The sequence below is a fragment of the Necator americanus genome, chromosome I, assembly GCF_031761385.1.
Source record: "Necator americanus strain Aroian chromosome I, whole genome shotgun sequence".
Classification (NCBI taxonomy): Eukaryota; Metazoa; Nematoda; class Chromadorea; order Rhabditida; family Ancylostomatidae; genus Necator; species Necator americanus.
This window is the reverse complement of record NC_087371.1, coordinates 21,643,897-21,669,115: the sequence shown is the minus strand read 5'-3', so window position 1 is coordinate 21,669,115 and position 25,219 is coordinate 21,643,897. Positions and strand designations below refer to the sequence as shown.

The 25,219-nt window shown below is 40.2% G+C and overlaps 3 protein-coding genes across 7 annotated transcripts in view; 1 reads left to right on the top strand and 2 right to left on the bottom strand.

The window, feature by feature from the left end:
- RB195_006454 (uncharacterized protein) overlaps positions 1-14,591 on the bottom strand; it is a gene marked incomplete at both ends in the record, with an annotated part of 83,289 nt that extends 68,698 nt beyond the window's left edge. For all 5 annotated transcript variants that reach the window (XM_064179543.1, XM_064179540.1, XM_064179542.1 and 2 more), the window contains 2 exons: positions 5,622-5,678; positions 14,550-14,591. In XM_064179543.1, coding sequence (XP_064036485.1) covers positions 5,622-5,678; positions 14,550-14,591 — 99 coding nt within the window. The remainder of the gene's footprint in view (positions 1-5,621; positions 5,679-14,549) is intronic.
- Positions 14,592-23,685: 9,094 nt separating this feature from the next.
- RB195_006453 (uncharacterized protein) lies at positions 23,686-24,120 on the top strand (the record flags this gene model as incomplete). The annotated part of the gene is made up of 1 exon (XM_064179537.1): positions 23,686-24,120. The coding sequence occupies one exon, from the start codon at positions 23,686-23,688 to the stop codon at positions 24,118-24,120; it is 435 nt and encodes a 144-aa protein (XP_064036484.1).
- Positions 24,121-24,256: 136 nt separating this feature from the next.
- Positions 24,257-25,198, bottom strand: RB195_006452 (uncharacterized protein; the record flags this gene model as incomplete). Its single annotated transcript, XM_064179536.1, has 2 exons — positions 24,257-24,304; positions 24,842-25,198. The coding sequence occupies 2 exons, from the start codon at positions 25,196-25,198 to the stop codon at positions 24,257-24,259; spliced, it is 405 nt and encodes a 134-aa protein (XP_064036483.1).
- Positions 25,199-25,219: the final 21 nt, after the last annotated feature.

The following is a 25,219-nucleotide window of genomic DNA, read 5'->3' as shown; positions in this document are numbered from 1 at the left end:
CGCGTTTATAGTCGAATTGTTCAATCGGGGGCGCACGATATGCCCTAGAGTGGAGAGAAACAGGAGGAAATGCGCAACAACCAGAGGAGGAGCGTGAGTTGCGGCACACGCGTAGCGGTCATGCTGTTTTCTGAACAACTCTTTGTTCCGGAGAGTTAATCGAGAAAGAACACCGGAAAATTCCGCAGACCGGGTCTGTGTTTTTAAAAATTAGGCATGTTTCGGGATGCACGGTAAGTGAAACTGCTAGTCGCACGCGGATCATGTCATACGAAAAGGGTAGCTTTTAATCTCGTGCTCCACTTAAGAAAATAAGCTAAACGGATATCACATTTCTTTTCGGAAGTGACGAACTGCGCCTAGGATTAAGCTGCAATGAATGTTGCAGCCATGCAGAAATCGGGGAAATTCTGAATTCTTAACTAGAACATAAGGAAATAGAGGAAAACACACCGCTGTAGTTTTTTTGATCTACAGAAAAAACTGATTGGAAGCAGAAATACATGTCTTTTAACAACAATCCATGATATTTCTTCGGATATACTCCAGAACTACATAGCACTTACACTCCATCTTTTGATCATCGCTAAATTTTAGAGTTGTGCAAGCGAGAGATGTTTGAAATAAATTATTAATAAGTAGCAGACTACATCCTGGAATTTTCATGGGAAATTTAAATCTTCGTGAAAAGCGTCCCAAGCACTAACACTATAAAGGAAGTGAAAATTTTTTGCTAGACGATTTTTTTTTTGCAAAAAATGCGATTTTTTCACAAGAACGCAAACAAATCTCTTCACGACACACAAAATGCAGAAACGAAAAAGTGTACATCACTACGCGTTGCGATCAAAAAGTAGTCAAAAATCAATAATTAGAAAACTATTAGGTTTATTCCTTTAAGTAAACTTTAAAAACGTACAAAACAGCTATGCAAAAGTAATAGTTGTAGTTGTAAAATATTGTATTTGAAGCGACAGCAGTGCTTTTGGCCGAGAATATATCCTATCAAAGCACCTGGCCCCTCGAACGATATCAAACGGAAACAGGAGCCCATTCCTTTTCCTAAACGAGTGGTGCCACGGAAATTTCACTCGTTTTTTTTCTGCAACAGGGTCGACAGCTCACCAAAATGTGGTCATATTCTGACAAAGGGAGAAATTACATTCATTCATTCAAGAGAAGTGAGGTCCCAATCCAGTCGAAAGCGTTCGATAGTGGACAAATTGGATAGAGAGCTCGAAGGAATTGCTCAACCCATTTAAGATGCAAAAACGTTCGACTTCAATTGAAAATCTCATAAAAATCCAGAATTGGAATTTTTTCAAAAAATGATACACCCGTTTGCAACTTGGGGGTCAACCCATGCGTCATGTCAATCTCCTTATTCTACGGACAAGTTTTATTTTTGTTGGACCTTCTAGTGGGAAAGGGTTTGGTTAGCTTTAGGCGATGTCAAAACATCGACGCCACAGATGCGGTGGCCACAGCACTCGATAGACCGAAGAAAATAGATGATGTAATGATGAAGAAATTCGCTTAGAAAAGAAGAATGAAGTAAAATTCATTTTATTGTTCACATCAACTTGTAAAGCAATTAATTAACGAATTAACTGATAAGTTGTTACATGATTCCGGAATCAAAACTCGTTCAAAAAAAAGAAGCATAAGAGGGATTTATGCTCCTACACACAGAAATAATTTTAGGATTAACAAAAAAAGAAGAGGATCAAAAACATTCCTAATGAATTTAGTTCTGAGCAAATCAGTGAGTTTGAGTAGGCGTTTTGACAACTTTAGTGAATTTAGCTGTGATTAATTTCTGATGAATTTCAGACATTTTTAATGACGCAAGCATGGGGATCGAACAAATCCAGCGAACCAAAGCGCTCACGATGAGCACAAAAGATCTTCCGAATAGTGTCCTTCAATGAGACAAAGGGCGACAATAGTGCATGCATGAGAAGTTGTAGGGATCGAATGGGAAGATGCGGTGAAAATATACGCACATCCAGGGTAGCGCTTCAGTGATCGTAGTGACTTCTTTCCACCAGCAGCAGTAAAACTTTGCTCATTTTTATCTCAACCTTTTTCTCGTGGTCCCTACAAAAGCAACCCCCTTTAAAGGCTTTTATTGGGAAAAAACGAAAAAAACGTCGTTCGTTTTCTTTCCATTAACCATCACTCCCTATGATTTTTTGAGGCCGCGTGACGGCAAAGGAATATAAAGAATAGCTCATCGTTGAAAAAAGAAAGAAGTTATAAGAACTGAAGGAAAAGATTTCTCGAGAGCCCGAGAATCAAAATCCGTCGCGCTGAACAAATTGAGACAGCTGGAACCGACCACATACATAGAAGTAATACACTAACACAAGCATTATAAAGCATTACAATATATAATAATAATACATATACTGTAGCATAGGCAGCTTACATAATGTAACAGTATTTTTTGTGCAGCCTCTTTCCCTACAGGGTCTGAGAGTATAAAAACAAGAATACCGAGATGATGGACAAATCGCTTTGTTGTTCTTTATCGCGAAAAAATTGCGCCCAGATTCTTATAGTCGGCATCGAATTTGTTCAACCAGGTGAGCACGATACGGTTTTGGTTGGGATGGGACAGGGAGAGGAGAGACAGCGCGCCAGTCGGAGGACATCCACTGTGGCGGGTGCGTCGCGGTCACTTGGTTGAATATGTTCAGTGGCACAGCTGAACTAGTGATCTAATATAAAAGAAAAAAGAGGAGGTGTACGGGGAATCAAAATCTGGTAGAAACTAAATACGTTACGTGGTGAGAATAATGAAAAAAATGGATACTTTGTCATCAGATGTTGACCTTAGAAAATGAAATTAAGTAATAGTTTTAAAATTATAAAAGCCATTTCCGTAAAAAAATTAACAGAACATTTAAACGTCCCAGTAGATGGTTTATTTCAAGACCATCAGATCAAGATTTTATGAGTGACACAAGGGGAGATGAGGAGGGTTCAAGTCAAATACGCTTCAAAGTGGCATCAGAAACACTCTGAAAACTACAGCAGAATTAAGATGACTGAATGGCGCCGCTATATTTTAAGAGCCCATTGCTAAAAATGAATGTCCCAACAAAATATTTACGAAATACAACATCCATGAAATACCCAGTAGTTCTCAAACGCTCATTATTGAAAAAAGCTGTTTGGCAGAAGAAATTTCACTTCAAAACCAAATAAACACTGCCACAGAATTCACTGCCTAATCCATGAAGAAAATCCATCAAGTGATGGTGTAAACTATTAAACAATACGCTAGACTGGGAAAGTTTCGAACTGCTATAGAGCTCGGAAACTCAGATTATCTACAAGAACTGGCAAATTCATAGTAGGATGCGCAAAAATTTGTACGTGTGTAATCCGAACGTGAGCAGATAAAACCACCTCGGCTTGAAGCCAGGCTCGAGGCACCTCGGCCTAAATGACGTGCATCGATGCACGGGCAATAGAGAGAAAAACGAGGCGCAAACTTACTTGCGTCCAAGCGCGATAACTTGGTTTAGCACCGGCCAGCAGTTTTGATTAGCGCATTGTTTCTGGGTGGAGAAGCAATGGCTCGGATTCTCCGAGAAAGTCTCCGGGGACGTGGCTCTCTGCAAGTCGTCGACGTGCTACGTCTCCTGCATTTCGCATGATAAATGACGTCATCTCGCTGTTCCTCGGGGAACATCTCGAGGCCAACAACTTTGAAAACTGGACTGAGTGATAAAGTCAGAAGTACACGAGTGCGGCGATTATCGACGTGCTGGCTCGGCGAAAATCCTCGCCAAATCCCATAAATCGCGCCGAATCGGCATCTGAGTGTCAGACAAGCATCAGATGTCCTCATATGAGCCATTAACCCGGAATAAGAGGGTGATTTGACCGATAGTGAATGACAACTCGTTCACATATGCGGATAGTGCGAAATAGTGTAGGATTTCGTTTTCTTTCTCTCCTTACAATTACGGAAGCGAGCGTGCCGCAATGCTAGAAGGCTTATACTACATCTGCGATGTACCGCCACATGAGTAGATCACACGAGAGGTAGAACTAGAACACTTCGAATCATTTGAATATATTAATTTTTAAGCACTCGAGTGTACTATTAGACAGACGTGTTTGTTCTTCTTCTTTTTAATTTCTGTTTTAAAAAATTTTCGGATTTTTGGATTTTATACCCAAACATTTCTAATTATAGAGCAGTGCTGAGAGGACACCCTCGAAATCCGTCAAGCGTTTTATCCCTCTGAGATCAATAAATTGTTACCACGCTTGCCTGGAAAAGATAAACACATTGATTTGATGCATTGCCTAAACAAGTAAACATTATTGTACCCAGCCGTTCATAAATCTCTAGGGTTCTGATGCGTCCTGAAGGTGCGTCCTAAAGGAAATGACCAGAGCGAAGCGCTTTGATTCTCGAGCTTCTGAATGAAGCGGTGAAATAAAACTGATATCCCTCTTCTTCACCCTCCTACCTCGTTCTGAAGTGAGTAGTTCCAGATTCGCTTCCCAAGGGATGTAAAGACACATCTGCACATCACTTTGTTCGCTCAGGACTTTTTCGGAAGAAAAAACTCGTTGGAAACCCAATGGATATCTCGCACTTTTTCGTCAACCAATCCGTACCAGTCGGCTCCAGGAGCATGCATCAATCAAGTGGTTAGTAAGAATACTAGTTCCATATACAAGTAAAGTAGTTACTTCCACCTTTTTTCAACCATGATTTACGTTTTGATACATCTTAGCCAATGGCAAACCTCTCTACACGAGCTTAACAGCTGCGAAGCGTCCAGAATTTCTCTACTGCAACATAATGTTACACTAGTAGCTTAGAAAAAGAAACGACCCCAGGATCTTCTAAAAGAAGGGATTTTCAAGGACGTTTACAGCTTGCGCGTCAACAAATAACACCAACAGAGCTGTGAGTCGACCGAGTATTGTCAAAAAAATTGTCGCAGCTACAGTGAGTGCAATGATGTTGAAGGATAAAGTGCACAGTGGTGACCAATACGGAATCGCCTGAGGTCCATGAGTGAGTGTCCAGCCTATACAACGACCTTCAGGGACCAGCCGATCTACCAGCTTAGTGTTTTTATCCTTCCAGCAATCCTGCTGTCAATTTATCGACCCCGAAGGGGTGGTTTGCTCTAGGAGTTTCGAAGCAGTGATCAATCGCCTCTTATCGACTGCGCTACTCCCGCCCCAACAGCTACAGTAACTAATGGAAAACGTGGAAAACAACGAAATTCTCCTACAGTGCCACATTAATACTGTACAACAAAAAATAAGGGCGAGCGTAGCGCAGTTTGTAAGAGGTTCCGCTGCGAATGCGCTGTCGGTCGATGGTTTGAAACACCCCTAAGGCTCACCAAATCTTTCATCCCTCCTAGATACCGGGCATGCCTGGGAGGATAAGGATAAGCACTGACTGGACACAGTTAGATAATATATAGACTAGATACGTGTTCGTAAACCTAAAACGATTTTGAACTGAAGTGAACGCATTGGCGCATCCTAAGCGGATTGATTAACGCCAGACACTTTATTACACTTCATCCTTCAGAAGGAACAATGTTAAGAATATGGCGAAACTAGGAACTCACTGGTGCAACATTAGAAGCGGAGTTCTTCAAAATATCACCGTAGGAGTCGTCCTCCTCCTGAAACATCATGATAATTCTGATGCATCCGTCAAATAACTGAAACCAGTAGCGATAAGGAGAAGAACAGTAAAAGAAGCTCGTGTCCAGGCAAGAAGAACAAAAAGCGGTGTGGGAGGACTGGCGGGAGAAGATCTGATTAAAGATACGAGAAACTGACAGTCAGAATCTCTTCTTTTTTGTTTCTTGAAATCGAACTCCATTAGAGTGCGTAATTTTAACTTCGGCTAATAAAAATTCAGACGTTGAGCTAATTTTTATAATAGAAACAGAATATGAGCATGTTCTTGAAAAAGGCGGAATCTACTTCTAATATTGCTATAATGATGTCAGTTATCTCATACATGACCAGTACCGTAAGGCATCTCATGCTACGACACTACAAACGTGCTAATGCTTCTATTATGCTACAAAAAGTAGGGCAGTACGAGTAAATGCTAGAAATACCATCAAGGATACAGATGGGGTAGGCGTGGCTGCTACAGCAATTTTCATGCATAGAAGATATTATTCCGCTCTAATGTAGCATAAATTACTTATATACTACTGTCTCATGGAATCCTAAAGCCTCCGGCTACCTTTTCAACGAGCTTAAATCCCCTCCGCTTCTTAGCCCCTAATCAAAGCGCTGCCCTCGCTGGTGATGTCAGTTTCTCGAAACGCGACGAGGATTCGTGATCCTCTCAAGACATTATCAAACAAAGCAAATACAGCGTTCGAAAGCAAGAACGCTTGGCTACTCGGCTAAAGCGCGCGCCTGGTCAACAACTCACTGAATCTGAGTGCCCTTTCGGAAAAACAGAGAACTCATTGATCAAAACGGTAAAGAACGGTCAGAACAGAAAAAGGGATCCTCATGGTAAGGAAAGAAACTGGCATGTGCGAAAATTCCAAATTTCAATGGGAGACGGGAGAAATGCACCAAATCAGTGCACTGTGTATATTTGCTTAAAGCCTCATTATTGACAAAAACCAGTGAAAATATTTTACTCGCATTCGTTCGTTTTCATCTTAATCAAATCAAGAAACAAAACATTCCCCAGTAAAGATTTTATTGAAAACATATTTTAAAAAGCACTAAAAAAAGACCAAGCGGCTTTGAAAACTGTGTTCTTCCTCTGGATTTCTTTGTTCGGAAATTACAGTGCTGCAGAAGCATAATACAAAGAGTATGGTCATAAGAACCATAAAAAAGTCACCGCAAACACGTCCACATACTATTTGTTCAGGAATGATTGCTGTAATCTTCAGTACTGTGTTAACGGTGTCAGGATCGTTAAATTATACAAATTGTTATGAATGATTAGATTACGATAGCATTCCAGACCGGAACAGCTTCCAATCCTACAGAACTATGCTAACCAAATGTCCACAAAAAATCTATGTCTTTCTCTGTCCTTTGTTTCTGAGAAGCAATTTCAGGAAAAACGCACCATATAATAACTCCTTTGCTGAAGCAATCGCAGTTCCGAGGATACATTTACTGTGGAAAAAGGAAACGAACAAGTTAATGAAGGTTGCGTTCATCACTGAAACTGGTTCCATACCCATTGAACGAGATCCTGTTTTTAGTCTTTTTTTTCTCGCAGTAACTTTTAAAGCCCCACAAAGCTATTAATTAAAAACGGCGATGAAAGGAGGTTTTAAAACTGATACAATGACAAAAAAAAAACGTTTCAATGAAGATAACATTCAAGCGAAACCCGAAACTTCAACCCTGTTTTTCTTAGTGAAAAATGGTGTCTGAAGAAAAAAGAAATCGTTCTATCTATTTTTTAAACATATTTGTACATATGTGTATCCAACAGTGTCATCAATTTACTATTTACATCAATTTGTCTGCAAAACTCATGGGAAGGCAAAGCCACGCCAGGTACCGCAGAGCACTGAAATTGTGGACCGGATCAGCAAAGCGTGAGAGATTGGTTGAATTTGGCTTGCTCTCCTTGTCAAAACATTTCTACATCGCATTAAAGAATAGTAATATTCACAATTAAATGAATAAAACATGTAGCTAGGGCTAAATTCCTTATGTGTTTTTACGAAGAGAGGGGGTGTTGTTGTGCTGTTGTATAACTTTATTTGACAATCCACGAATGAAGAGTGCAAATCCCAAATAATGACTATCACTATCACCATCTTTTTATTTATCCACAGCAATTGTATCCTTGCATCCAAGACTGTATTAGTAGTAAAGTTGTTCTACGGAGTGCTTTTCCGAAAATTGTTGTCAACTGGCAATAATATGAATAAAGACATGCATTTTTGGTTCTTCTTCACTGTTCATTTTCCACACATTTGCTGTTTTTAGGCTCAAAAAATTGAAAATATGCTCTACAAATCCATACATCAGAATGGACACCAAAATGAGAAAATTCCTTCTGAATTTTTGTGCAAAATCTTCTACTTCTTTCGCCTTTTTTAAGGCTTATTCATAGTTAACCCGCTAATCCACTTGTGATGCGACCAGCGGACCCACAGCAACAAGGGTCATCCGGATTTCGAATGTGAGGCTGCGGAATCGGAAGTGGCTGTCGCGAAACCAAAGCTGCTTACAGCACTCAGGAGATCAGGATTGTAAAGTGCTTGCACTTCTGTTAAAGTCAGACATTCAGTCCTCAGCCAAACCAATGAGCTTTCCTTGTGCTATTTAGAAATTCCTGTCTTTGTCTTTGAATCCTGCTCCATCCGCTCAGTTTCCACTAGGAGGTCGATCGGACTGCGAAATCCGACACTGTACACGCTCTTTTATCCTATCCGGCCATTCGTTTCCATGTTTCTTCCCCCTTGGTCATGGTTTTTTTCTTCGGATGCATATAGTCGAAATTTTGCGGAAAACAGAGAGCGCCACTTAGTGGTGAACAAACGGATTTCAAACGAACTAGGATTCTTGGCTTCTCACACGGAAACGGGAAAAAACACATGTCTCATTCGTCTTGGCCGTGTTAGAAGCATCATCTAATCTCATTAAGAAATCAGGCATGGTATAAAAATATATAGTCGGCGCTAAATGTGTTGAAGCGCGCTGGACGTACGCGACGCATCTGCCGCTGCAGACCCTTCCTCTGCTCGACTCACACACACACTCCCTTCACCCTGAACTGACCTAATCGAAGGCGCATCGCGATCACCCGGTTGAACGCTGGCTCTATATGTATCCAGCTAGACGAGCTTGAGTCCCATCAAATCCATGCAAAAGGAGTAGAAGCTGTTTTTGCACATTCACAAGCAGAAGCAGTTTGCCCTTGTGGGGTAGAGGGCAGCACTAGTGAAAAGATTTTCCTCATAGTATACACGTATGTATATCTAAGAGGAACTTCTATTACAAAAAAAGGCTGATCAACAATTTCCCGCCGCATTTACAAATGAAGGACTTCACGTGGAGTTTGGATAGGCGTCCTACAAAAGAGTGCATTCTTAACTTTTCTATTCTATAAAATTCACATTTTATTTCATCAGTGGGTGAAAATGGTGGCCTTTCAACAGAACACCCATTAATACCACTGAGGTGAATCTCTAGGCCATGCATTGATATTTGATTACCACCTACGAAAAGGGCTACGTAGTAATTCGTATCCAAGTTAAGCTTCCTCTACAGTCCTTCCCTAAAAAGATCATCCTAAAAGGGGTGTGAGAAAACGTCTCTTCCGAAACGTTCGCATTTCCCGTAGCGCTGAATCCATCGTGGAAGTGCTACTGCTATTCCTTCCTCACTTCCAAACGATGTGATTAGGTCCGCGTTTTTCGTTAACGCGTCCCGGTTTTTCTCTATGAAACCCGCCGATGATGGCGAGGAACAAGTCGAATTATAATTGCCGCTTGCGAAACTAATCCGTCCAGTCACATTGAGCGCATCATGCCTACTGTAATTATTACTGACAGCCGATGCCATCGTAAAGAACTTCGAATAGCCCCCGCAAGGACAACGTGACCACTTTTCCCTATCAAAAGCCGTTGCAAATCCGACTTCCAGCAGAAAAAGACGAACTGAACTTCATCATCCAGGAGAAATCAAAAAATTTATTTTTAGAGCTTCATCGATAACTATCCGATCATTCCATAAATGATGCAGTACTCTGTGCTTCCTTTATCTCTCAAAATTAAGACGAACAAAATCTTCTGAATCCAAAGTACACTATTCTCAATTCCAACAATCCTCTTGAATCTCCAAAACATGCAACTCCCTCTTAGACTTTAATTTTGGCAATTGAAAAACCGCATAATTCCTGGAACGACTGTCAAGTTATTCTAGTATGGATTTCAAATCTAGTTAGCAGCTAAATCGGGAATCCAGTAGAAAATGTTTGGTGCATTTGCAAAATCAGGGCAACATGTCGTTTATATCGACAGAAACATTCTGAACAACTGTACGTATGTTTTCTTGTTCTTAACACTATCCAGACACCAGTACTTAAGGATACTGCACAGTGGGTAGATTTCATTCGCATTGGGCGAAAATCTGTAAGAACTCGGTGGTTCACCAGTCCCGCTATTCGGTGATACTGGTCAACTTGTTTTCCTTTTGGAGTTCTTGCGTAGTGCACTTAAATCGGAACGGAGTCTTGGCAAGGAGAGAGGAAGAGTTTGATGAGGTTATGCATAGCATCAGAGGCCTCGAACCATTTTTAGGCCATTGATAAGGACGACTTTGTCGGAAAAGCTATAAAGTTTCACCTAAACCTCGTTGGCATAACAAGAAAACATAAATACAGTTCCTAATGCCGAATTTCAAGAAAACAGAACCTGGAGATCATGTACAACGATGTGCCCAATGAAAATCAATTTTTGACTCAGTGTTGGTCACCCACTGCGGATGCGTCCATCATTACCTTGTAGACAGCTGATTAACACTAGTAAGTGGTTTTTGTGTTCATTCCTATTAGTCCCACCTTCGTTGATCCAGGCATAATTATTGTTTCTTTCAAACTATTTCTCTATGTACACATACGCGGGATCTAATTGTCTAGTCCACATCCAAGAAACATTCCGGTAAAGAAAACGCAGGGTTTCACTGGAGCAATTTCTAAGGCCCTACTTTGAAAAAGGGCTACTACACGGGCCTACATTTAAAACTGCTCTCAGACCTCACGATAAAAAAAATCAGATCACAAAATTGAAGGCTAAAATAAAGAAGTGCCCTTCAACGATTATCAGGAAAAAAATTTCTTGAAAATACCAAAACAAGCAATCAGAGTATGCGCTTCACGAAATGTCAGCCTGTACCATAATGCTTTGCTCTTAGATTCCAACAAAATCCTCCCTTCAGCCGATTTTTCTCTTTTTTTTTGTAAAAAGAAACGATCCATAGCACTGCGAAATATTTTTGAGGAATGTTACCTTGTGCTTCAGAAAGTACTTGATTTTCACTTCCAAGAGAAGACCAATATTAACTAGTACCAAATCGATCTTAGGAAATAGGCATTACATTTATTTTTTGAAAGAAATAAACAAAAGATTTTGCGCAGATGGACGTTTCGCTTCAGGTAATTCATAAAAGGCCCTCTTAACTACTCAAGACCCATAAGAAGTGTATGCGCACAGCGGTGAAGGACAAAACGGACCACATCAATCATAAAAGAGTGGTTGTACGAACGGGGAAAAAACAGCACTATCGAAGATATTCTTTCACGAGCGGTCAAGCATAGGCACATCCAATAGTTCGCTTCAATGCGCTTTCAGCATAGGTTTTTTTTCCGAATGTGTACTCTGAAGAAGAAAAAAACCAAACGAATAAAGAGCCACAGACATTCGCCGATATTGCCGATACTGGATCGAGAAACGAGCCGTAGCCGCTCATTTAATTCAAACTCAAAAATTCGCATGGAAATAAGCAGTGACAAGAAGGTGCACATCTTTTGATAGCAAATTTCTCGCACCATGGAAAATTTGCATCCGACTGTGACATCTTGTCGATTGTTCTTTTTTCAAAGCATTAAAGTGGAACGTCGAGTGAACAAAATGGAGCATTTTCGACACCTTCTGTTTTTTGCCTTTAATAGAGGTGTCGAAGAGATGTTGTTGATATTTATGTTGCGTATGGATCGACTGAGCCAGAAAAATACTCAAAAAGAACAAAAAATATGATAGAAAAAACGAAAAGCTGAAGAACATGGTGAAAGATGACATGAGGTATTGAAACACCTAATGAGTGCTGGCTAGAAGAATTTACAAACGACAGAAGGAACAAAAACGGGGAGTTGACTGTTGACCAATTCGGAGAAGTTTTTTCTGAAGGAAATAAACGATGTGGGAAGAAATGAATTTTTCCTTAACCAACGACAACTTGCTGTAACGGTGTATAAGTGACCAACTTCTGGGGCAAAAACTTCAATTCTGAAGCGAAAGGTATTTTCAAGCATTTCTTCTTCTCCATGCACAGCACCAGTGTCAACATTAGTGGCCTCAATTAAATGCCAAAAATGAACGGTGTCAAAAATTCTATGTTTTGTGCACTTCCTGAACATTGGATTTTGATGACCTGAGAAAACACGGCCGAATAGAATTTGAAAAAAAAAAACCTAAACACAACAGGGCTCTTGCAGAGCGAGAAATTCGATAGCAAATTTTTCACGAAATTCAGCCAATACTTTTTATTTCTATGTGTTCTTTTCACCTCGAAAAAAACCATCACTGATTGTCATTTAACTCAATAGCTCTTTTAGTTTAAAAACAACTCACAATTCTTTAGTAAAATAAGTATAGTAACGAATACGAAGTTTGAATAACTGCCTTAAAATTCAACATTCAATATTCAACGTTCGAATATCTGGGAAAAATGAGAAGTTCCCAACTTCAAACAAATAAAAATTAATAGATTAGGAATGCTGAATTACAAACTCTCATTATTTTCGAATCCAAACTGTTCGAGACCGGATTTCATGAGAAGATTAGAGAATCTATGACATTCCTTGTGCTCGCATGTTCGGTACTCGAAAAGTCGAGAAAAAATTTAAGATCTGAAACTTCAGTATTGATCCGTCTATTTTTGGCCGCAGAAGAAGCAGCGACACTCCGGTGCAGTTTACTATTTGTCGCTCTAGTCGCCGTAAAGCTTCCTGTCCAACCTATTCTTTGTTTTGTCGTCAGGAAACTACAGGAGGGATCGCAAGGTGCAGAAAGAAACACGTGCACCAAATTCTCACACCCGCACCAATAAATCAATGAGCAAGAAGTGTCAGTGTTATCAACCGAAAAAAAATTCCTGTAATGTTTTCCATGGCCATATGGCAAGAGGTGATCGCTAAGTGTGGACAGTCAATGGTTCAATACCACCTAGAGCCAACCAAACCTTTCTTCCCTTTGGGATCGACAAATTGGAGATGGCGGCTGTCTGCAGGACACTGTATAGGCTGAATTCACGTTCAGAGTCAAAATTCCCCTTAAACTAAAAAAAAATGAATAAATAAAAACTTCGAATTGGCGCATTGACCCACCGTGATTGCCCCGACAACGTCATCTCAACCTCCTATTGCATACTTGCACTAAACTGTGTATAAAGGATGAAGGATAAAGCGTCTGGCGTTAATCAATGCGATTCGGATGCGCCACCACGTTCACTTCAATTCAGAATCGTTTGAGGTTCGCGAATGTGTAAATGGCCTATACAATGACTTGCGGTGGCTAGCCGATGTGTCAAGTCAGTGCTTTTATCCTCCCAGACAAGTCTGGTACCTATTTATCGACCCCGGAGGGATGAAGGCCTTGGTGAGCACTAGGGCGGACTCGAACCTCGGATCGATCGTGCAGGCAGCGGAACTTCTAAGCGAATGCGCTACACCCGTCCCCAAACTATGTGACTAACTGCAGGAATTCAGTACTGTTCCAATACCTACCCGAGCCACTGAACGAATGTGGTAGCGTTCCTGGTTCTCCAAGTTTTTTAGGAAACACTCTATAGTTCAACAACTGTCCTTCGTCGCGGCTGATGACCAAAAAATAGCCGGAACTAGTGTAATGATCTGAAGAATCTCACCGATACCTCCTTCAAACCTTGCAGAAAAGAGCAACTACAATTATGTCATGTTAAAGAAGATTGGACAATTTGCTTACCGTAATGTTGCTTTAGAAAACCATGTGAAACCCGCTCTTCAGAGGTGATCCGTGTTCGAATTTGTTGCTTTTGTGGATTCTGACCTATCTTACGGCCATAGGCCATAGATATTGCAACCATATTTATGTCAACCCCTCCTAACCAATGCTCTCCTAAAACAAATCCAGAGAACCCAGTAATCGATGCCCTTTTCCAGTTGTAAACAAAGACATACAATCCGGTGAAAAAAAAAATCCGACTCGTCCTGCTAACGGGTATGTTAGCCCCACAACTGGCATGGTAAGGACCCTCGCTCGACTCTGCCCTCTTTGAAGCCAAGCACTACAGGGATGCACTTGCAGACATCTGCAAGCGGTTGAAAACCTCTTACGCCTTATTGCACCATAAATCTACCGTTTTGTTCGGATTGTAGACGTTTCGTCACGGTTTAATGGTGTACTACGATCGCAACAGTGTCAGCGCACGCGCATTTTCGTCTCTAACAGATTTCAAGAGTAAGTCATAAAGAAAAAGTTGAAAGCACGAAATGTCCTAGCGATATCTGAGGATGACAAAATTGAGGACAGTTTCTGCGGTAAGGAAGATGAGAAAGAGCAGGAATGAGCAAGTGAACGATCGGATGATTTTCAAAGCGCGTGACAAAGAAAAAAATTATAAGAAAAAGTCAACTTCACAAAGAAACGTGACCTCGAAATTTGAAAAGAAGGTAGTATAAATCAATGAACATAGGTGTATACTATCGCAATGGAACATAAGGAATAAGTAAATAAATAACAAGAAAAACAAAGGTGAAATAGGAGAGAGCAAGTAAAACTACTCACATGATTTTTCTTCGATGACCGAAAACACATTAGACGAGCCATAGTTGAGTTGATGATAGCTGGTCAAACGTTAGATTCACTTTGAACTCCTAAACACATGGCGCGCTGAGTTTCTCCTGTAACAAAAGAAAAAACTTGATAGCTAGAAGCGCAGCACTTCATCAGCACCGAACAATGACAATGACATATCATCAACCGATTATGATGTGACATATTCTGCACGGATAGATACAATTAGTCAAGGTAAAACCAGAATCGACAAAAGACTACCCAAAAGCGACAAAATTGTGCTGAGTCATTGAGGAATTAGCATGCGCTCCTGTTATTTTGAAAAAAAAAACGAGCTTAATCAGATGCGGCAGTGCCCCTATCGCATACTGAAAAGCTCTCAAGAGAAGTTCCGCCCAAAAAATTATTGAATTACGAAAAAAAGAAGAAAAAAACTTTGAACATTTTGCAGTGACTGAGAAAACGTGTTACTTTCTTGTGGATGCAAGAATGCGAACTCAATCAGTATTTAGTTAAACATTATTTACTTATTTACTTGCTACTTTGCTGGTCCCTTACATATTCTCGAGAAATTAGATGTAAAGAACTCGGTTGATCAATCCCCTTTATCGACCAATTAATCAATCCAGTGTCTTTATCTTCCCAGACAAAAGTACCAATTTATTGACTCCGGGCAGATGAAGTACCTGGTTAGTTTAAGACAGTTCTGAACCACTGACCGTGTAAGCGTTGTGGTACAGGCTTAGCTAGCAGCACAATACCATGTGCTCTGGTAATTTTCTCTAAAAATCTAGGTTTCGACTGGTTGACTTGCTTAATGAAATAAACACGACAAGGATAGAACTGTGACAAAAATAGATCGAATAGGAATCGTATTTGAAAAGTGGCTGAAAGTGCATGCTCTTTGCGCCGCTTAAAATGTCTCTTTAAGAGATGACTGCCTTAAAAGGAGATTTTTTTCTCATGTAGTGCAGAGGCCGAAAATGAACTGTTAGTTTTTGAGAACGACATCACCCAATGTGAAAAATAATGAGAGCAATATCTGAAATAAATAATACTACAAGAATTGTGGGGTGTACAAAAGTTACATCACTCTTAAATAATTTATCAGAAGAGCTGAAGCTGAAAGAAGTAGCCAATTTTAACAGTAATGAGTTCTATCGCACATTTTATGGACCTAAACATTGCATGTAGCTTTGCTTCCACAATTATTTATAAAATTTACATGAAGTAATAATTGTAATCCAGAGTAATAAAAAAATAAATGGGTAAAGCAGAATCGAGAAAAAAGGACAAAAACTACGGTTAGCTAAAGGTGTTATGAATGTAACTAAAGAGAGAAAAAGAAATGAAAAAAAGCTTTCAATCCTAGTCATTCTGGAAACACAGGTGTTCGTGTGGGCAACGGACAGAAGGGATCTTGATGATATCGTAATAGAACACCTTATTACGTTAATCGGTGACTTTTTTGAAATATGAAAGTCTTGAAAGAACTAGCAGTGTTTTTCCAGAGTAATTTATGGCTCATATTTCAAAGCAGATGGTTGCAATCGAAAAGGACATTTTTTTGTGTCATCGGACAGGAAATATGCTCGATTCTAAAAAGACCATTCCAGTTTACAGCATTTCTCAAAACCATTTCGAGAGATGTTGTCTTCGAAATGAGAATTCCTGAAAAATGGAAATCGAAACAGAAAAGCAATAAATCCAAGGATGACTTCGATGGCGGCAGCTACGTAAATTAAACCGTATGTTTGACGCAGCCACGGAAGCGTAATCAAGGTCATTAAGCAACAGCGGAAGAAAAAATATCGAACAAAACTGAAACGGGGGCAACAAACAACAATTGCTGTCATGTCGCCAGGAAGGTCATAGACCGCTTAATTTAGAGATGAAGAGGCTCACGCAAGGATCGACCTCGCTAAGTCTGCTTCAAAGGCGGTTCAGAAGATTTGCAGCCCCGTGGCTGCTGGATGACGGTCGAAAGAAGCATGGAACTAAGCCAAACTCCGCCCTCTACACTGCCAGTACAATAGCACACAGCGGCAACAGGCTCCTGTTTGCACAAAGAAGAACGGTGAGCGGTAGTTGATTCTCCTCACTCACACACACACCTCTTAGGACACTGTCGAGGAATTAGAGGGGCCGTTTGAAAGTTCTAGGAAGCAACGCGGAGTCGAGTGAACGTAGCCCGCTGCTATGAAGTCTATTAAGTGCATAGCGGGGCCAGGAAGACGAATTATTGACTTGAAGCGATGGAATATTCCCCTGGAGAGCGCGGAAAAAAACTGTTCCCATTTGTTCGGGCAATAATGGGCAGCATATGACAAAAATTGAGATGAGCTACAGAGGCGCCTTCCAGGCGAGAAGAAACAAATCACAACTAACTTTTTTTTCAACATGAAGTCAATAGGCAAGAATATCATGGGAGCACCATTTTTTGGGAAAACATCTGTCTTCAAAAAGCCACAAATGAATGCCAGATAACCAAACCTCGGATCAAATCACCGATCACCTCGATTTCTGCAAATACCACACTGTGCCCTTATCTGGAGTCACCATGTCTTTCTCGGTTTTTCAATCGTCATCCTCTGTTTATTTTTCCGACTCGAATTGCGGTCTTCTGACTTTGCAGAAAATAAAAACAAACCACTGGTTCTCCGTTACTACTAAATAGTTTGCTATCTCTCAAAACACACAGAAATAAGAAAACGTTTTTTGGAAAAAAAATCAATGTATACATAAGAAAGCAATTATATCCCTTCAAATGAATAGCAAATGTGGGAAGCCAGCAAGTGGAGCCTTCCTAGAAGCATTATGCTTTAATCAGAAAGGTGGAGAACGGAATTATTCGGGAAAAGCACTTCCAAATTCAGAACATTTAGTTAGAAATGAGCACCGATGTGTTTGGGATGTGTATCGCTCGAATTCCAAATTCATGAATACTGATTAATACAAACTGATTAACATTTTTGGAATCGTAATGTGAAAGCCACATCCAACTGTTGTTTCTTCAATCATTCAAAAAATACGAGTACAATCGCTACAGTACTGAATATCCCACCTACCCACTCAATCCCACTGTCGGCCGCCGTGGGAAGCCTACACAGAAAAGAATTACATAGATGTCCAAGAAGTAATGAAAGATTAGAGAGAATTGTCCACTACTTTTCCAAACACATTTTTTGAAATGTCTGAATTCTACGATGTACTGTAACCCAAATGCGTGAAAAAGAAATGCATTTGAGTGTGTGCAGCAGCTTCTTTTATTCTTGGGACCCAGAAATTTTTCTACGTGTCAGGTATTTTTTACAGTTATTACAGTTATCAAGAAGCTAGGTTTTTCCATAACCAAATCATATCATAAGCAATAAAAGATAGGAACGGCTGCTGAATAAACGTTCAAAGGAAAAAAGTAGCTTGAAAAGGAGAGAAAAAGGAAGAGAACGAGAAAGAAGTTAGTATTCCTAGTGTTTTCAGTCGAGTAAGTGAAGAAATGAAGAAAAGTTTTGCAAGGTTTTATGAGGAGGAAATCTCCTCTTGTTCAGTGGAAATGCAGAACAAAACCCGTTTCCGAGAGAGATGCAGAATTTCGTTCGGACAGGCGTCAACTCCGAATAAGTGCATAAGCGGGGTAAGAGAATACCAGAAAGCAAACAAATAACATCCAAGCCCCAATTCCGCCAGCTTTAAAAGACCATATCTTCTGCAGCACAGATCGTATTCAGTGAAATAGATTGGTTCTGTTAGAACATCCTATACTCATAACGAAAAAGCTATGGCTGGCCTAATTCAACGGATTTACAGAGCTATGTGTGTCGGAAAATCGCAGCAAAATATCGCTGTACAGTGGTATTGATCGGAAATAATGAAAAATCGTCGGGAAGAGATCTGTTCTGAGACTTGGAATTCAGCGCAGTACGAAAGAAGTGGACGAATCTGCAGCGGAGCACATTCCAAGGTTCTGTTGATCGCATGAAAATTGGTTGCAGCTACGGAGAAGAGGAAGAAAAAGTGATGGAAGTTCGAACGACAAACAATGAACGTCAAAGACTGTGTTTAACAAGCACCGCGGACGCTGCTGTTCGGTAGAGGACAGTCCTAGGACTCTTTTCCCTGGAAGTAGCGCTCTTTCCCTCTCGGTTGCACGCGAACCACGCAAAAATTCATGTAAAAATGGGTCAATTTATAATCGGTCGAAGATTTTGCACAAAATATCTAAATCTCGCAATGGTGTGCGAATTCTAAGGAAGCTGACAAGTAGAGTAGTTAAGTAGTTCTAGAGTTAGAGCCTGTACATACAGCCAAAGGTGAACTATGACTACTGTGTCTACTATGGACTCTACGCTTCAGAAAAGCCGACCCCCTCTCCCCTTTAAAATAATACTAATCCGAAATGTGAAGTCTTAAGAAGATTTTGGCGGAAATGAAAACGAAGGAAATCTTAAGAAGAAAACTCTATCCACTATGATCGTGGATCGAAACGAAGTGAAAGAGAAGAAATCTGTCAAAAAAAAAAAACAAGAAAAAGAACAGGGACGAGAGAGAGGCTGCAGCGGAACTCTATAAAAACGTTGCAATAAAACACGCACACACATATTCGTCAGTGAATGCGCCTCGGTGAGCGCGAACGCGGGTAATCCCGTGTTTCGCGGTCACGGCTTAGGAACTGACATAAACATTCCTTATCAGCATAGATTAGTGCAGTTAGCGGTCGATTGTTTCCCGTTCAGAAACGAGGACAATACCGAACAATAACGTGAAAAAAACATGAGTGTCAGTTTACCAGCGTCCTTTCAATCGAAAATGCAAAAGGTTTGAGAATGTACACATCCAGAGCGTGCTCAGAAAAGTGCCCTATTCCTTGAGTAAAATGGAATTCGCCTTAACTGATCTTCGTTGGCTACAGGTAAAGTTAAATTTCATTCAACTAATATCAACAAAAAATCTGCAAATTTTACTAACCCATAGATTTCCAGCAAACTCTCGTTTCATTTCGCCAACGAAATACAATGGTCTTTTTGCAAATTTGATGAATGAATAGCGTTTTTGAAGGCCATAAATTAGACTTGCGCTAAAACGAGCGCAGTTGATGACTCCAAAACAGATGGAGTTAGCGCAAACAGATTTTTCTCCGACAGTCGACTCAGAGAAGGAACACTTGTCATTCATATTCATAAATTGGTGAAGGAGATTTCTTCTAGAAGAAATACCCCAATCCTGCAACAGGAACAGACTAAAGTATGCATAGAAAATATGCAAATGTTATCCCTCTAAAAAAACACCCTGTTCACTATAAATTTTGACTACAATCCAGCTAGACCAGAGAAGAAGAGGAAGAAGAGGATGCGCAGCAGCATATGCGGCAGCGCTCAGCTGATTAGACATATTCGGCAGCGATTACAGTGATCATCTTCCAAATTTCCGAAAAGAATCATTTTTGGTGTAACATCCACGGTTGGTGAGTTACAAAAACTGCTGCGACGGATTATTAACCATGTGTAATTAATAATTAATTATAATAACTATGACTGTTGCCACATTGAACCAGTGAATCTTCCGAAAATACAAAACTGCATTTCTTTCTCCCACAAGGAAATGGTTGAAGACTTTATCACAGAAATTTACTATCATTAAATCGCAGGTATCAAGTGTCCTCTATCACATGTACCAATACTGAACTTCACGTAAATATAAATCCTGTTTAAAAAAAAAACTCTTGTTTACCACTAAGCTCACTTAAGCCACCTGTCCACTTTCCCGTCAAGAGAAAATACCACCACTACAATTTCTGGTGTTTTCTGTGAGAACTTTTGGGCAACAAGTAGCTAACCAAGCCGGCGAAAAAATTTTTGAAACAAGGAAACAGGTCAGGTACAGTGTTCAAAAAACATTATCATTATCAATTATCTAAAATTATTAATTAATTAAAATTATCAATTTAAAAAATTAATTAAAATTATCAATTATTAAAAATTATCACCGATATTTGTGCAATTGGGAATTGAACAAAAAGTCAGCTGTAAGCAAGCATTGATAGCGCTTACAAAAAAGGTGAAATGATCAATAATATGATTAGAAGCTCCTTTTGATATGTCAGAAGGATCCTTGTGGTGAACAGACGTGCACGACATCCTTACACGTCATCTCTCCGGTATCATTTTCCGTTGAAAACTTTGCACTTTCACTTTACGACCCACAAATTACTTTGTTCTGCCCGATTCGCCGTGTTGACGAGTAAAAAATGTGCTTCTGTGATGTTGAATTTATGTGAGAAATTAAACAACTTCGCAACTTTTAAATTTCGTGTCAACGAAAATTAAACATTGAAATTAGAAATTCCATGAATGACCCCTTGACGCGGAAAATGCGCACCTCGTCGTCCTAAATAAAATACGTTACATAAAGATGGATTATATCCAGAATGATAAGATATTCATATTGAATCAAGCAATTTCAATTTCATGATATGAAAACCTATATCAGATCGTTTTAACAGAATCTAGCAGGGATCTAGTCGTAGTTAAGTCAAAATTTTATTCGGTGACGTAATCTTGCCATAAACTTTACGTTACGTTAACATTTCTTTAATAATTCATTTCAAAAATGATGTAAGCACAGTATGCACAATGTTGAAAGCTTCAAAAATAATGGAGTCCCTGCAACTGGTCCGATCACACTATCCTTAAAGGAAGATTTTTCCCATTGCGTCCAAATAATTTTAAGCTAACAGATAGTAATAGCTCTATTAAATCTCAGATCAAATGGATTTTTAAACTGGAAAGCCGGACGAACGAAATTGAAGATCTAAAAAACTACCTATAACTTCAAGCGATCTCAAGATCTACAACTATGCGGTGCACTTTTGTTGATTTCTTCGATGTTTCCGGTTCGCCCCTTGCAGTTTTCTTCAATTTTCAATTGGAGAGTACTCATGCGGGGAAATTAGCACTATTCATCATAGAAATTCCAAGAAAAAAACAGTTCTCAAATAAAATTTGGAATAGGTAACAAAATAAAGTTGCACCTAAGCGACGTGAAATGTTTTGAAGCCGAGAACACCAAAGAAGTAAGAAAATTCAGTTTAGATACAAAGCCGCATCCCACGTCTTCTCCCGCAGAGAAGTCAGCGCAAGAGGTCGAAGAGAGTGCCAAAGGGCGTCGAGTCGCCCTCACGCCAATCACGCTTTTAATGGGCACAATATCAGACGGAACGCAATGATATGAAACGATCGTCATTCAGTTCTGAACGGGCGGCGGTGAGGCCTAAAAAAAGGCGAAATGGCCAACGAAGTGGGTCAACGCGAACCGAGAGGGGTGCGTCCCCCGTACACTAACGCGGAAATTATTCCTTATCAATCAATCAATCAATCAATATGTCCGCGAACTACGTATGTAATACATGGCATTGAATTCGTTTTCCCATCCATTTAAAGCACATTCCCGTGAATGTCATCGATGTTGATGCTAATTCCCAAAGTGCCCGCAATGATGCAGTTTTCTCGAATCGAGTACTGTAGAACAGTTACAGTACGGACTGGACTCACCAACATGAGTGTGTACATATTCTAGTTGACCATTGTTACAAAGGAAAATAGATAGAGTTACATGTATGACGTCATTTGAGGAATAGAATATGTGAATGAGTTTAGAGCAGCTCCCAAGAATGTCCACAAGAACCCTTTAATGGAACATAAAATCCGTCATCCGCACCTATGTGCTGGAAATGAAAACTTTGATATTTTAGTGAGTTGTCTGCTGAAAAACGTCATTAAGCCATTTACCATCTTCCTATAATACAGTGAAGTCGTCTATTAGTGGATTTGTACAATTAAGAATTAGTACAGGTTGAGTTACTCACGTTTTTCGCTTGAATCACGGCAAAACATCTGCACGGCACATCGATAAAAGGTAGGATTTGAGCAAAAAAATTGAAGTAAACAGAATTAGTTTACCTAATATGGCTACATCTGATCGGCTCTACCAATCACCTAAGCACTACTGAAACTACTGAAACTGACGGTAAACACGGGTCCTGTCGTTGGTCGTGTATTAGGTTTCTCCATAAGTTTCTCCATTCCTAGCTTTTCTCATATTTTTACTTTCCATTCAACGACAAAAGTATTCCAATCAGTATAATAATATGTAATTCGTCTATCGCTTTCATAGATTGTCGATTCTTTCGGTCTAGGACTCAAGCTGTGGCGAATTGACACATTGACGACCGAAGAAAGAAACTTACGAGAGAATCTAACATTTCATATGTAGTACCTTCAGGAACATAAGTTGCGTACTAAAACCGACAGTACTTTATTGCTAGAGGGAACAGAACATTCTTTGCTTGCTTCTTTTTTTGTTCTATTAGAAACTTGTGAAATTCGCTCCGAAACACAATCGCTAATAGAAGCAGACCTTATCCATAGAAAGTTTTTCACAAAAAAAATTTGTAACTTTCTCAAGTAGAGAATATTCTTTTTCTTCTTCCAATGATTTAGTGTCGGTACAATATCATTACGTTAACGACACACTATTTATTTCAGATGAACCGCACTACAGCAGAAATTGTGAGCGCGTTGCGTAAGGAGATGAGACCAGGCATACGAACTCGCAATGTGAAATGTATGAATCAATTCAACTTCAAGTATTCTGTGAATTCTTTAGCGGACGAATCGTAGTTTTGTATAAAGTATACGTAAAAATTCTCGAGTTTAAATAAAAGTAATTGTTTAAATTAATGAATTATGTAGTGAAAGTGAGATACATTCTGAGAGTTCTGCAAATTTTAGTGGTAAGTGATGAAGGCGAGATCCATTCATTGCGCTAAAACATCGTTGAAGGAGAACGAAACAGAAGCAAAAATAGCTTGGCGCCGAGTTAGTGTACACTTTCTATGTCACGAATGTCATGTCGAAGCAATTGTGTAAATTCCTCAAAAAAAAAAGATGGTTTTTATCACCTCAGTTTCTGTTAGATATTTCTCAAATTTCGATGCATGTCATAGAAGAACAATATGAAATTCGATTAATTACGACAATAGTCAACAAAAATTCTGGAGAATAACTCAGTAAACAGATTTTGTGGATATCAAAGGGAGTTGACTCTCAGTTATGTTCACGACCCCGCTCGGATGGGTGCTGCGAGACTTGTTCTAGCGCGACCCCTAAAACCAACTGAATCAGTTGCAGCATCCAGAGAGGTTAGTGCTAAGGTGTATCAAAATAAGGAGGCTCGGGAGGGCGATGACCTCTTGGCGACCGCAACCGCTCAAACAGTCAAACAGTCTCACTCGAGAGGCGCACGCCACGGTCGAATGCAAATCGACGCAGAACCGTGGAAAACCGACTTAGAACATTCAACTACACTACGGGATAGCGCAATGAAGTTTAATGTTCCAATTCCCTACGCTTTGACACAAAACCTCTCCTATGCTTCGGGATTTGATAACTATTCTGGGACAACGGACGGACTGTGTGCAATAACAAAATACAACGAGCCTGGCGCACAAAGTATTGCACAGAATCGTGGTACAGTATCCACTGTGCTGGTTAATCCATTCCCTTGATTAATGCAACTCAGAGCTTAGATCATTTTGCTAAACAACTGGATCAAAAGCTTTTCTTTTTATCTTTGTTTATTCAGAATATTTTTGCCTTTGGTCTTTACCAAGACATATTTACCTTTTCATCTTTTCAATAAAGCTAAGACAAGGTTTCTGGTGGCGCTCCTGCGGCTAACGGTATTTGGATCTGAAGATGACCCAGACGCTTTAATCCTGCAATGCAACCTTGATAGGAGGTAACTGTATAGAGAAGAGCCGATGACGGACAAAATACAGCTGACGGATAGTAAACGAACGTAGGAACGACAATAACGCGAGTTAGACTTTTCTCTGGAAATGCATCACATGCCTCTTGTGATGTTTCAATCATAAATTAGTGATACACCTTGCGAGATAAAATAGTTGAGGATATTTTTGGGGGGGGGGTTTTTTTTTTTTTTTTTTTCTCGTTTGGGGGGGGGGGGCGTTTTTTTTTTTCTTTGGGGGGGGAAGAGATATTTTTTTTTTTTTTTTTTTTTGTAATTGGGGGGGGGGTTTTTTTTTGGTTTTTTTTTTTTGGGGGGGGCCTCTTCCCGCTTTTGTTTCGGGTTTTTTTTTAATCCCCCCTTTTTTTTTTTTTCTTAAGGGGGGGTCTTTTTTTTTTTTTCGTGGGGGGGGGTTGTCCCCCCCCCCCCCTTGGGGAAGGGCCCTTTCCTCTCTCAATTGCGCGTTCAATGACGCTCACCGCGTTTTCTTCCTGCTTGCGAAATGCCCAGGTTTCCGAAGCATAGGTCAAAGCAGGAAGTACGGTGGTGTTGAAGAGGTGAGCACGGAGCCGGGTGTTCCTGGTCTTCTTCACTACATCCTCGATGCTCTTGTACGCTCCCCAAGCCGCTCGTCTCCTCCTGCCCAGCTCGGGGGTCAGGTCGTTCATCATGTTCAGTTCCCGACCCAGATAAACGTAGCTGGTGCATTCGGATATGTTCGTTCCGTTGAGCGTGAATGGGGCATCCGAGACCCATCCGTTCCGCATGAACATCGTCTTTTGTAGATTCAGCTGAAGACCGATGCATCCACATGTTTCGTCGAATTCGGTCAGCATTCGTTCCGCTTGGCTGATGCT